We start from the raw sequence: 14651 nt of genomic DNA on the forward strand, positions 1-14651 counted from the left end.
AACAATTTAGGTTCGGATAATCATTTTGATTTGAACAATTTATACAACTAAAAGAATAAACGTAGTATAGGACTTTTCGCTTAGCGTTATGAGAGCTCATTACCTGAGAGGCTCGAGTCTCTATCGAGATATAATGCCAATTCATTAATTTAAAGATCATAGGTGTATGAGTATAGGCAATATAGACAATCGCTTAGGGCCCAAAATTTAGAAGGGCTCAAAATTTTGAATATGTAAATATTTTTCTCAATATATTTAATTAAATCAAGTAAAAAATTGTCAATTAAAGTTAAATACTTTATTTTTAATAGTTAAATACAATGTAAGTAAATAAATAGATAAACTGGAGTATTATTTTTTATGCGTAATAAAAAATTTAACGTATATATAGACCCATTTTTATTTTCATCTAGCGCCTTTAAATTGTTGAGACGACCCTGTTAAAGATGTTACCTCGGCCACCTATTTAAGTAGCAAAAATATAAATATTAGTAAAAATTACATTACAAGATCCCTACAAAGCACCAGCATTTATAGTAAACTATAAAGAGATATTATACAACATAATTATCAAGCTCTTTGTTTATACATTACATTACATTTTACATTTAGTATTATATTTATTTATTTAGTTATATTTATATTTATATTTTATTTTATTATATTATATACATAAATAAAATAAAATAAAAAGTAAATAAAAGTTGAAAAAATTATTAATCCAATTCAAATGTTACCATTTATCATCACACTTCATACAACCTGAATAATAGTGAGAGAAACAACAGGTGACACAATCAGGAGGCAATCACATCAGGACTCTGTTTCTGCTCAAATCACTTCTTTGTATCAGCTCATTTCGGTAATCTGCACCTTAATCAACTCCATTTCTTCAATCAGATCTCATTTTGATTATAATTTCATCATTTTTACTCCATTTTTCCTTTCCAAATCTCTGATCTCGAACTACATCGACCAAATTATCCATCAGTTACCGTTTTAATCGGAAATATATTTAACTAAGACTCAAATTGATTCAAGTCATTAAGTTTCTAGGGTTTAGAATCGGATACTGTATCCACAACTAGGTTTAGGTTTATGAGTGTGATAGATGATAGATAGAATTTGATAATGGTGGTGAGAATTTTAGGATTGACTCGCGGAGAGGATGAATCGCCGAGGGAGATCACACGGAACATGTTGTTGAGTGAGAGTGGTGGAGAGAGTGGATGGTTGATTAGGTTTTTTGATTCTTCGTTCTTTTGCGAGTGGATTGCGGTTAGTTATTTGTATAAACATGATCACCCTGGTGTTAGGGATTACCTTTGTAACAGGATGTATACGTTGCCGTTATCCGGTATCGAAAGCTACTTGTTTCAGATATGTTATATGCTTGTTCATAAGCCTAGTCCGTCTTTGGATAAGTTTGTTATTGATATATGTTCCAAATCGCTTAAAATTGCATTGAAAGTGCAATGGTTTTTGATGGCTGAGCTTGAGGATTCGGATGATAATGACGGGATTAGTAGGATTCAAGACAAGTGTCAGATTGCTGCTACTTTGATGGGAGAGTGGGCTCCTTTGGTTAAACCACAAAATGGGCCTGCGAGCAATGCTGGAAAGAATCAAGTTCTTAATAGATTGTTATCGTCAAAACAACGGTTGTTATCGTTGGCAACGTCTCCTCCACCTCAGAAGTCGTTTTCATTCTCTCCTTCGGTTGTTAACCCTTTGCAGGATGAAGGTAGTAGTAAGGGTTCACCAGATGATAACACTTTATTTAAGAAGTTTCTTCCTAGTCCAAAAGTGAGGAACGCGTTGCTTTTTAGGAAATCTGTTGATAAAGATGAGGATGAGTCTGACAAGGATGGGTTCTTTAAGAGGTTATTAAGTAAAGATGAAGATGAAGCAGACAAAGATGGTTTTTTCAAGAGGCTTTTAAGTAAAGATGAAGATGAAACAGACAAGGATGGTTTCTTTAAGAGGCTTTTAAGTAAAGATGACGATGGGCGAAAGTCTGTTGAGAAAGACGATGAAGACAAGGAAAAGGATGGTTTTTTTCGCAGGTTATTAAATAAAGATGAAGATGAAGCCACATCAAGCTCTGACAATAAATTTTTTAAAAGGCTATTTCGTGATAATAAGGGTGATTTGGAGGATAAATCTGTTTCAAAGTCTGTTGAAGCTGATGATAAAGATGGGCTGTTTAAAAAACTTTTTAGGGATAAGAGTGAAGATGAAGAGGAGAAAGACGGCTTCTTTAGGAAAATGTTCAACAAGGATAAATTTGAAGACAAGAAAGATGAAGGTGCTAATGAGGAAGGTAAGGGGTATGCAAATGGTGTGGAAGAAGAATCTTCAGATTTTCCTCTGTTTCGCAAATTGTTTCGATTCCAATCTGATGATACAAAAACGGTATCAACAAGTGAAAGCACTAATGGTGTAGGGTTAGAAAGTAGTCCAGGAACAGAGAATTTTTTCCGTAAGTTACTTCGAGATCGTGATCGTTCTGTAGAAGATTCAGAACTTTTTGGATCAAAAAAGAACAAAGAGGTTAGTACCTATTAATGAATTTTTTTGTTTTTAGTCTTTTATCAGTGTCAATATCTCTGAAATTTTCTCATGGATTTATTTATACTTACCATATGTATTCTTGGTTAGTACAATTGAGATGCATATATTCAAGTTGCCTTTCCTTTATTGCGAAGTTGTTATAAATAAACTTTGCTAGTACTCCCCTATAGTCTGATTGAGTGGAGCAATGGAATATGGTGTCATATTTCGTGGACCACTATAAATAAATCAATAAGTTATCTATAACAAAGTTGATCATGAAAAAATGCTAAATTTGCTTACATCATCAAGTATTAAATAGACTTTGTAAAAAGATTAAGTTGTTAAGATTATAGCCTCATCACCTGGTTATTGGATTCTTTTTCCTGGATAATCAAAGATATCTGAAAATTTTATGGACCATGTTAGTAGCTTGCGATTCGGTAGGTTACTTTAAAACAGCAGGGACATGTCAAGATTATAAGAATAACTAAATGAACAGTGTTTCGAGTACTTAACAACTTCTAGGTGGAGTAGTGCTTCCATGATCTTTTATTATTTGTAACTTTTGCCTCCCAGATCAGATATTTGCTTCAAGATAGTGTTGCCCCAGTAATATGAAAGAATTGGTATTATGTTTTCTATTGGCTTCTCAAATATTTTGGAGTTTATCATTTTCCCTGAAATACTTTTAACTTTTAACTTGTTGATTAACTTTTTCCATAATTTGAACAGACAATTGTATATGTATTTCACAGTATCTGTTATGATGCGATAAAGTGTTAGACGACTGTAGCCTGACCAATTTTTATGTTATTGTTCCTGATAATGTTTCTGTTTGCAGAAGCAAAAAACTGAGAACTCCAATGCGAAGCCACCGTTGCCAAATGCGACTGCATCCCAGTTGCGTAAGGGTACATATCACGAGTCCCTTGACTTTGTTCACACTTTATGTGAGACATCATATGGCTTAGTAGACATTTTTCCTGTTGAAGATCGCAAAAGTGCGCTCTGTGAGGTTGTGCATGTTTTTATCTCAATATCAGGGCAAGTTTTATATTTTGTGGGTGAACATCTTCTTGTATTTACTGAATAATGGGATCTGTGTTTTATGTGTTTGTAGTCACTCACTGAGATCAATACGCATGTTGCTGCAGCTCAAAGCAGTGGAGGTATCCCCACTCTCTCTGCATATATTTTATTATGTGTGTTGGCACTTAACACACAAAAATAAATATGCATGACACTTTGCTTGGACCTAGAGTTTTACATGCTTGAGACTTTTTATTTTATTTTATTTTTATTTTTTTCTGAATCAAGTATATCCAATTGATGGGAACAGAATATTGTTTTCGGTCTCGAATCCTAAAAAAATGCTTCTTTAATAGTCCCTTGATATGAAATCAGCATTCCAACATTTTATATCACATATAAGGACTATTAAAACCTATGGATCTTGTTGTATTTTTCATATATTGCCAGCTGGCGTCTATAACACTGTATTAAGTTTAGCTGTCACATCTTGATTTTTTATACATGGTAGGTGTGTGCTTTCCTATGGGGAAGGGAATGTACCGTGTGGTTCATATACCAGAAGATGAAGCTGTTCTTCTTAATTCTAGGGAAAAGGCTCCTTACCTAATATGCGTTGAAGTATTGAGAAGTGAAACTGTTAGGTAATCATGATCACCTATATTTTTATATACATTATCTTATCAGTTGATTATGATTCTTGTTTGTTCTGTTTGTAGCACCGTAAAGGATGGATCTACCTCTCAAAAACTATCAAAGGGTGGAATCCCGTTAGCTAACGGGGATGCATTTTTACCAAAACCTCCTCCTTGGGCATATCCTTTATCAAACGGACAGGATCTTTACCATTCTGGTTACGATAGGATGTCAAGATCTGCATCTGATGCAATTGATCAGGCAATGGGTCAGTTATGGGACTCGAAAGCCAAGTTTGTTAGTGTTCGTCTTTTAGTGGACAGTCTATCACCCTGCTGTTCAAGCAACTTTGCAGGGTCAAATTTGACTTTTGACATTCATCACTGTCAAGAATGTGCCAATTATTCATCTAAAGCATCAGATGCGAATGATTTAGATTGGGTGAGAGTAGTGCTGACTGCAGATTGTGGGGTCCACATGGATGACATAGAGGTTCAGGAACCACCACGAAGGAGGGAGCACCGTCGTGTTCCGAGTACCATAGCTTTTGAGGAAGTGAAGGTACGTTATGTACCTTTGACTATACCATCTTGTATCTGTTGTAGATTTGTTAACTTTTAATCCTTATAAATGGGTCATCAGCACACGTATACATGTATGAAAGAAACCGAAAGCATTTCATTACTAAGTTAAGGAGGGATATAGTTAAACTGTTGAAGAAATCTGTCTGAGTTGTATATTTTTTGAACTTTATAAAGTCATCAACAATTATGATATAACTGAAGATTTCTCACTATCTTAAGTTAAGGATTCAACCAAATTTGTTTGAACTAGATTCCCGTATCCTTTTATCTCATGATTAGGCCTACTCGTTGTTTAAATCTAAATATTTTTGCACCATATGGTTGTTACTTGGTCGAGGATACTAAAAATGATCAACCTGTGAGAAACTTCATTTTGCCTGTTTATTGTTTTTTTTTTAAAGAAACTGAAAGCGTTTCATTACTCTTAAGTTAAGGAGGGATATAATTGAAGAAATTTTTCATTTGCTTTTTTTTTTTTTTTTTTTACTTTATAAAGTCATCAATCATCAACAACTATGAGATAACTGAAGACATTTCACTACCATAAGTTAAGGATTCAACCAAATTTGCTTGAATTAGATTCTCGGATCCATTTATCTCATGATTACACCTACTCGTAGTGTAAAGTTATAAATATGAGTTTAATAAACAATTTATGCAACTCATATACTTGTATAAATTGTTTTATAATTATTTTATTTTATCATTTTTTGTTTTGTTTTGGATATGCTTGTGAAGAAAATGTGAAGTTAATAATCAGTGGTAGCAATGAAAATATGAAGAGTTGTTACATGTTTATGCAGGCTGCTGCATTAAAAGGTGAAGCACCTCCTGGGCTGCCTGTAAAAGGATCTGGTCAATCTTCATCAGATGCACAACCGAAGGTGAGCACTAACTAACTCTTTAGGACTTTTTTTTTTTTTTTTTTTTGTAGATGTGTAATCTTGGGAGATTTATTATTTGAATTAGGATGTAGATGGTGCAACTCCAAAGGCAGGTGATGCGTTGTCTGGTGAACTTTGGCAAACAAAAAAAGATAGAATACGCCAGGCATCAGTATATGGAAAGCTTCCTGGTTGGGACCTGTGCTCGGTATGTTTGGTATCTCATTACATTCTTTAGAATGAGTGTCTTACCTATGTATCCTTTCTTGGTTTTGCTTTTGTTTTCTGCTGTGTTGATTTTCCCATATGTTTAAATGAGTAAAGCAAGATGCATTTTATAAAGCTTGGACTTTCAGGTCTAGCTTGAGTGCTTGACATAGGTTTTTATTTAAGTGTCTTTTTATCAACTGAACTTGCTTAACAGAAATATACAGGCAATAACCCACTCAACTTGATGATTCCTATAAATAATCAGAACTGAACTTTTTCTGTTTTCCCTATTAACACAAGTAAATTTAAACAACAATAAGTGAGATACTATTAAGATATGCTCAGTAACTAAAATTAAGATTTAACTAATGTAACCTGCTAACAGGTTCTTGTAATTGGTTGACTTCCTAGTAAGATGCCAAAACTAATATGTTGTTAATGTTATAATCATTATAATGATGATTATGATTATGATTATTATTATAAATAGTCAATCGAGAGTTTGCTAGTAAACAAAAGAACAAAATTATTACACTCGCTTTACGTACTTGTTAATGAAGGTACAATTGTGTTGTAACTAGTTTACATTTGTCCGTTGTATACAAAATATCTTGAATGGGTAATATATATGCCGTTATGTTTGCATTGATTGTGGTTATGTATGAAACAAATAGTGAATATTTATGGTTAGAATTGCAACACATTGAAGACTGTAGTTGTTGCAATATGATACTACTTTGCTTTAGTTCAAGGCCATTGCACTTTACATAGAAAAGTGGCAATGAGGTGAGTTTTGTCTGGGTATAATTGGTACTCAAAATTACTGAGAATCACAACGTATGATCCCATTGCTTAGATTTAGGGAATAAACATCTATTGCATTACTGTGTATATGGTTTAAAGAAAGCAGCTTTTAGTAGTATTAAACTAAAACAATGAATTCTGGTAAGTAAACTGATTTTGATCAACACAAATTTAGAGAGGGGGTGGTCTTTTGAACTATGGATGCATAATAATGCATTATACACGATTTAGGTTTTCTTTTTATATTAATAAATGTATGTTGGATGTTGGATGTTGGATGTGTTTTCTTTCAAACAAATCAGTCACCAACTATATTGCAATTGGCAAGGTTGTAAAAATCACCAATTGGGGATTAATCGTTTGGGACCTTGTAGGAATTGGTTGATAAATTAGGGATTTATTGGATGCTGACCAACTTCGACTTTGACCAATTTTGACCGGAGCGTCTAAAGCTGACTTTGACCGAATAAATCCAACTTTGACGGACTAAATATGACTTTTGATCGATTTTGACCAGTAGACCGAATAAATCCAACTTTGTGGTTGATAATACTTGAATATACGATGCCTATCTTATTGTCACAATATTGTTTTTCTCTATCTGTCGAGTAATTGATAAGATTAGAAAATAGCAGCATTGTTGTGTTTTCATACTCGCAATATTCAATCATTTATTCATTTGTAGGTGATTGTCAAAAGTGGTGATGATTGTAGGCAGGAACATCTTGCAGTGCAGCTTATTTCTCATTTTTATGGTATGTTTCATTACTCTGTTAATTAATTGTTTTCACTTACCTTTTTATCTACAAAATACATATTCATGAATATAATAAGTGTATAGGTTTGTAGATGATTAAAAGAAGTTGGTCGATTGGGCTAATAAGAATATTGTATTAAAATCTGAAAACGAAGAAGATAGATTGTTTTTAGATTTTCATATGTTGGTTTCTCCTGAAATCTCAAGACTACTAAACAAATAATTGGTACCCTTTATGGCCCCTAAACATCTAAAAATCCTGAGATAACTTGTCTATCAAGAAACATGGTGAACAAGTTATTACAATATGTTAAATTTTAATCAGAGAGGAAACTTAATAAAGTAGAAGGTAATAACCATTATAGAATATAATTATTTGATTGAATGAACAATATACATGGTAAACAATTAATCAAATTCTAATTGGAAACTAAATCAAACTAATGTAAATGAATATTCCTTATTGTTACTAATAAATTCTCTGTCTTAACAAACCATATCATCTTCTGATACTGATCTTTAAGGTTGTTAAAGGCGAAGGTGGATGCGAGTCTGATGGAATGTATTTATGTATTCGCCTAAAGGTAGAGGTGAAAAATGATTCGCGTGAGCGAACTAAGTTGTCAACTTATTATGCTATTAAAGTATATCACCTAATTTAACATAAAAATAAAGCTTTAGGGCATACTACAAAGATATTAAATGATACACCTTCAAATCATTCGTGTTATAGATAATATACCAGAATAGCTAAGTTTTGAACGAACTAAGTTGTAAGAAAGTCGGAAGCATTAGTTTTCAACTTACCTTTTCTCCTTTCGAGTATCTGCTTATTTACAAATAATTTTTCAATAAAGGGTAATCTTTTCAATACCAATTCCAATAAAAAGATCCGTTATTGCTTATGGTTTAAAAAAAGGCGTTGGGAACTTAAGTTATAGCTGTTAGGAACTTAAATTATGACCGTTAGAAAATTTTAATTATAGCCGTTAGGAACTTCAGATATAGCTGTTAGAAACTTAAAATATATCCGTTAGGAACATAAATTATAGCTGTACTTATAATATAGCCGTTAGAGAATAAAATCATAGCCTCTACAGATTTGAACTATAGCTGTTAGGAAATCAATTATAGCCGTTAGGTGATTAAAAACCCTAAATCTATATAAGGCCATCACCGTCTCCCCCGCCTAATTAACAAATGTGATCACCTCTCTATAAAGCTTGGTATGATGTAACAAAAACGCATAACCTCAGAGCCTAGTCAAATGCCTTTCTCGTCTTTATCTACCTACAACATCTTTATTGTTTTTTAATACTATCCTTTTCGTCTAATACTCCCCTCACAAGGTCATGAACGTTCTGCAACAGCTTTAACATTTCATATAAACACACATATTAATATATTATGGGGAAACCCGACCAACTTAACTCCAACTGTGTCTGCTTTATTAAGCTGATAGTGAAGTTTACCAACAGTGATGAAATTTGTGGTCCATATTATACGAAGACAGTGCACTCACTAGGGACGCATAGGTTGGTCCATGATGGGCTAACGAATGTGGGGGTACCGGAAACTACTAATTGGGTTGTTCGACCCACTCGTGCAATTGAGATAGTGAAACTATTAATTGTTGTGGCTCAGCTGGAAGGATATCAAGTTCACAGGCCAATTACTGTCGTTAAATTATAGTCGGACATTATCTGTTGGGTTTTGTCCATGAAATATGCTACTAATTGGTTAAAGGTACGACTAAGTTGTAAATGAAGGTAGTCACGAACTGATAAAGATATATGACTCCCTTAACACCAACTTGCTCCATATAAAGATTATTTGATACATCTGTAGAGGTTTAAATAGAATGTCTGCGAGATGGTCTATCGTTGACATGAGTCTGTCAAACGATGAAGTATTCGTCTACATACACATGATATTATTTGTTTGATTCACTCATGTAAAGCTTGCTTCTTTCCTATATGGGTTTAGTATATTGATAATAACAGGTAGTCTCACTATTTTTTTTTTTCCCTTCTGTTTTTTGTCCTTGTAATATCTTAGAAGACATCTACTATAGCATGCTACTATGCATCAAACCTGGATTATAATATTGTTTGTTTGCTTCTTGGTATTCCATGGCAAGTTTCAACATATGCAAAAACACATTAGGCAATGTACGCTATACCAAAAAAGGCCATATATTCCACTCTGCATTGGAGGAGTTTATGATCTCTTTCGGATTTGGTATGGTGAAGGAATATCCAATTCGTTGAATTGGTGTATGAAACAACTCCCTTGAGAGCCCTTAGATACCCGAAATGTGACAAGAAGAAGTTATGAACGAAAAGTTGAGTCTGATTGTGCCAACAGTCAGATAAGTGAGGTTATATACAAATCTTCTCCACTACTCCCTGTCCTATTTTGCTTGTCCAACTTTTCCTTTTGGGTTGTCCCAAAATTAGTTTTCCAATACCAAATATGGATAGTGAAGTTCGACTAAGTTTACCGTATTATCCCTACTTCAGTTAATGACTAGAAAAGTGGAAGGATCTTCAATTAATTAGTTAAGGGTAGGAACTTCATTTTCAAAACATAAGTAATAATTTATATTTTCTATCAACTGTTTTATTGTCATGGTACAAGTAATTTGGGACAGAGGGAGTAATATGAATCTTCTAGAAGTTCCATCATCTGGTAATTGGACATAGCAAATTTTTCCATTGGCATAAGGAAATTTCAATCTCAAAAGTGTATTGAAAGCCCTTAAAGTTAGTAAAAACTGGCTCCATTTAATTTTTTGATCTGGAGATGTCTCGTTGATAATTTTGTAACTAAATGTGCCGGGAGATCAATGTATCTAGTCACTCCTGTGTCACTTGAACCGTAGAATCTGTGAGAATCTATTACTTTGGCTCTTGGAGACTGCTTGAGACCATTCAAGGATTTTTGAAAAACCCCTAGTGGTGTGTTCTTGAGTAATAAAAGGGCGAGATGATTCATATATAGTTTTTCACGAATGTAGTTAAAAAGACAATATTGAAATTGATCTTGTAGAGAGGCCATTTGCGGTTTTAGTTAGAGACTGCTACAGGTACAAGTCTATGTTCAGCAAACACCACATATAAAATGAAATTGTAAATTTTATACAGTAATTGATCGCATAGTAAACTATCCATTACTAGTGTAATAAACTAAACAACTAATAGTAAAATGATACACAGTGTTATACTACTTTAGACTGTAAGTAGTGAGATATTTCCGTGCATTTGTTTCATTCTAGGTTTGGATTATTGCATACGATAACTTTGACCTTTATTTTAATTACCTACAGTGAGGGACTTGCTATAAGCTAGTTAAGATGATGCATTGTTATGTACTCATGTTCATTGTGGAGCATTAGGAGGTTAGGTTACGTCATAAACATAATAAATAAATAGCCATTTGAATTTAGGGCTATTGTATTGTCTGTAGCACGGATAACCTTACCATACTGAAGTAGCTTATTTGCTGTCATTGTTTCTTTTTTGTTCTTTTGTTGGATAATTATGGTTTCCTAATATATATGTCAGATATATTTCAAGAAGCTGGACTACCTCTCTGGTTGCGCCCTTATGAAGTTCTAGTCACGTCTTCTTACACAGCTCTAATTGAAACAATTCCAGATACGGTATTTATCTCTTCATCCGATTCTTTCTTATGTCCGAAGTTTGATGATTTCTAATGTATACTCTGCATTTTGGCCTCTTGTAGGCATCACTTCATTCTATCAAAAGTAGATTCCCGAATGTCGTCAGCTTGCGTGACTTTTTCATTGCCAAATATCAAGAAAATTCACCAAGTTATAAGCTTGGGCAGGTAAATGACAGTTATCTGCAAGTCATAACATGAATGATGAATTCTTATCTTACTATTCTGCATCATTGCACAATGTATGCATCTTATCTGTGTCATGCTGTTCTGCACGTGTTTGCTTTTTTGCATGTGTTTGCTGTTTTGCTTGCGTTATGACTCTTTTCTCGTTGGGTGATGATCCCTACACCACCAAAATTATCCACACCCCACTAAATGTGCTATATAATGTTGTACGGTACAACACTCTAAAGCAGGTTTGGTGGTGTACGGATTACTTTCCTTTCTGGGTTAACCATGGTAGGTGATACTTTTTGCCCATGTAGTCCATATACAAAGCAGCCCGTAACATTTGTGCTGGTAAACTTTAAGCCTCTGAGCCAACAAGGGTTGCCCCTAATGAGTTAATACTGTCTAGTGGAATTCGTACATCATATGTTTCCTTAATACTGTCTAGTGGAATTCGTACATCATATGTTCATGATAAATTGTCTCTTGATTCTAATGGTGGTTTTCTGTTGCAGAGGAACTTTGTGGAAAGTATGGCTGGATACTCCCTTGTCTGCTATCTGTTACAGGTGTTATTCTCCCTTTCAAGCACAATGTATGCATATACATTTTCATGCCTTACATATATGTATGTATATGTATATGTATATGTTTATTTGTATAATGTTCATGGTTCTAAAAGTCGATAGTCGAGAATTAGTCAGATGGGACCATGTAAGTTCTAATCGGCCAAGTCGGAGAGTTGTCGTGGACTAGTTGGACAACTTTGACTGTATTTGACCAAATAAATACAACTTTGAAACGTTAAATCCGACTTTGACTGACTAAATTGGACTTTTGACAAGTTTAGTAAGAGACTAGTCGGACTACTTCAAAATCTCAACTAGTCATGAAAGTTAGCCTCATTCGTCATCATATCTTAACGAAAGATGATGACAAGAAGACTATTCAGGCTCCACAGATTAATTTTATATATCTTTCCAAAAAGTTGATCACATTTGTTTTTGAAGAGCAAACCTAAACTTATCTCACTCGTTATGTGTGGTGGTTTTCCTGTCAAAAAACTAATGGGATAAACTTTTTGGAAAGATATATAAAATTAGCCTATGGATCATGTTTAGTCTTTTTGTCATCATCTTTCGTAACATGTGATGACATATGAAGCTGGCTTTCATGACAACTAATATTATGTGTAGTTAGCTTTGCAGTTAAATAAAATCTTGACCATTGAAAAAAGTTATGTGAGTCTATGTAGGTATATCCTTACAATTTGTTTAGTTATTTGTTTAGCTTTTTTTTCATTTGAATATATTCCAGTGACTCAATGGGGTTAGAACCGTTTTCTTACCAGGTCTTAGAATCAAAACCATTCTTGTTGTTGTATGGGATGAATATGCATCTGGACCTTTATATCCTCCAACTACAATTTTTTTGCATATATTGGTTACAAATTTGTCATCTCATGTGTCATCAATTGGTTCTTTGTCTTATCATTGTCTAGGTTAAAGATAGACACAATGGCAATCTCTTGCTCGATGAAGATGGACATATTATACACATCGACTTTGGCTTCATGCTCTCTAATTCACCCGGGGGAGTTAATTTTGAGAGTGCACCTTTTAAGTTAACCCGTGAACTTCTTGAGGCAAGTATAAATTTAAACATTGCTTGTACTCATATTAATCAATCCAAGCAATTATTTGACAGCTGTCTTATCTTAGATTATGGATTCTGATGCTGAGGGGGTGCCAAGCGAGTTCTTCGATTACTTCAAAGTATGCCTTTGTCAATTTACAGATACGTATTCACACTTGCTATATTTTAATGCTCATTTTATCATCTGTTATCTGATTTCAGGTTTTGTGCATTCAAGGGTTTTTAACATGTAGGAAGCATGCAGAACGCATAATCCTTCTTGTTGAAATGTTGCAGGTAATGTGTTCAATATGATTACAAAAACAATATGCTTATTGTGAAAGTTAAATTACCCTTATTCATCATGGCTATGTGACTTGTCTCATACTGTTTTTTTTTTTTTTTAACTTTCTCACCAGGACTCTGGGTTCCCATGCTTTAAAGGTGGTCCCCGGACAATACAAAACTTAAGAAAACGATTTCACTTAAGTCTGACAGAAGAGGTAATTATAATTATTCGAATAAACAAGCATAATACTAAGGGTGTACTTTTTCCTTAACTCGGTTGTTTACATGTTTTAGCAATGTGTGTCGTTGGTGCTATCCTTGATTAGCAGCAGCTTAGATGCATGGAGAACACGTCAGTATGATTATTATCAGAGGGTTTTAAATGGCATATTGTGAGATTACACAATTCAATTCATTATTCTTCACATACACAGCCCAGAAGACGAGTCAAAACAACAGGAATACAAAGGTTAATCTTGTGATGTAGATCAGCAACCGGTAGAATGCATATTATCATTCTACCTGGTCCACGTGATCCTGACTCTTGGGGCTATAATACATACGGATATACAAAATAGTGTATAGGGCGATTTCATGGCATTTGATTGTATTCTGACTATGATAATGTCGTCTTATTTGGATCTTTGCTGCAAGTGTGAAGCCTCTTGTACCGGTCAGAACTGTACATCTCTCTGTTTCTACTTATAGTTTGTAGATGGAAGTTTGGGCAAATTCAGCAAAGGATTGTTATTGGTATTTATAGGTTGCTTATGTATTAACATAAACACGGTGCTTCAAATTTGATTCAGCAGAAGATCAACATTAGCATATCATATTGTGTATAATTCTTGTTTCATTGGGTTGATATAGAGTAAGGTTTTTCTAGTGTGCACTCTTTTGTTTGATCACGATATTTGTAATGTTATAGCCACAGTAAAATCCTCTAACATGTATTTCGCATAGATAGTTTTCGTGTTCATTTCGAGTCATGAACGACTATAGGAAAGGCTTTTATATTTTCCATTTCATCTTCTTTATAATCTTCAAGTCAATTTTGTATTGGGTAAATTGTAATGGTCTTACTTCCTTCTCCCCTAATTACTTGTCCGGTATTCCATTACGAGATGTTTAAGATTAATTGTTCACTTCTATAAATAAATAAATAAAGTTTCTTTTTACTCTTACTTTATGCACGTAAGACAAAACGATATGTTAAAAGTAAGGGGTAAAACTATAAAGTACAAAAAAGTACAATGATATTTTTAGAGTGATGATATTTTCAATAATGTTTTTTGATAAATTCACTCACTTTATGCATTATCATATTGTATTGTACAATCTGTCAATGCATAAAGTGAGTGGATTAATCAAAACATTGTTGGATATAGAGATGGGAAAAAAACCGGATCCAGA

General features: G+C 33.8%; 1 protein-coding gene across 2 annotated transcripts; it reads left to right on the top strand.

The window, feature by feature from the left end:
* The first annotated feature begins 788 nt into the window (after window positions 1-788).
* LOC139867313 (phosphatidylinositol 4-kinase beta 1-like) lies at window positions 789-14242 on the top strand. 2 transcript variants are annotated; one of them, XM_071855672.1, is made up of 16 exons: window positions 789-2553; window positions 3398-3571; window positions 3677-3725; window positions 4097-4229; window positions 4305-4782; window positions 5609-5689; window positions 5775-5897; window positions 7389-7458; window positions 11027-11124; window positions 11208-11312; window positions 11831-11884; window positions 12817-12960; window positions 13037-13090; window positions 13173-13247; window positions 13370-13453; window positions 13533-14242. In XM_071855672.1, exons 1-16 carry the CDS (start codon window positions 1132-1134, stop codon window positions 13632-13634), a joined length of 3246 nt encoding a protein of 1081 aa, XP_071711773.1. In that variant the 5' UTR covers window positions 789-1131; the 3' UTR covers window positions 13635-14242. The 2 variants fall into 2 exon arrangements, 1 of the variants encoding a protein (XP_071711773.1); XR_011765800.1 differs by lacking the exons at window positions 13037-13090; window positions 13173-13247; window positions 13370-13453; window positions 13533-14242 and having other exon boundaries at window positions 11234-11312; window positions 12817-12894.
* The last annotated feature ends 409 nt before the right edge of the window (window positions 14243-14651 follow it).

The sequence above is a fragment of the Rutidosis leptorrhynchoides genome, chromosome 9 (genome assembly GCF_046630445.1).
Source record: "Rutidosis leptorrhynchoides isolate AG116_Rl617_1_P2 chromosome 9, CSIRO_AGI_Rlap_v1, whole genome shotgun sequence".
Taxonomy (NCBI): Eukaryota; Viridiplantae; Streptophyta; class Magnoliopsida; order Asterales; family Asteraceae; genus Rutidosis; species Rutidosis leptorrhynchoides.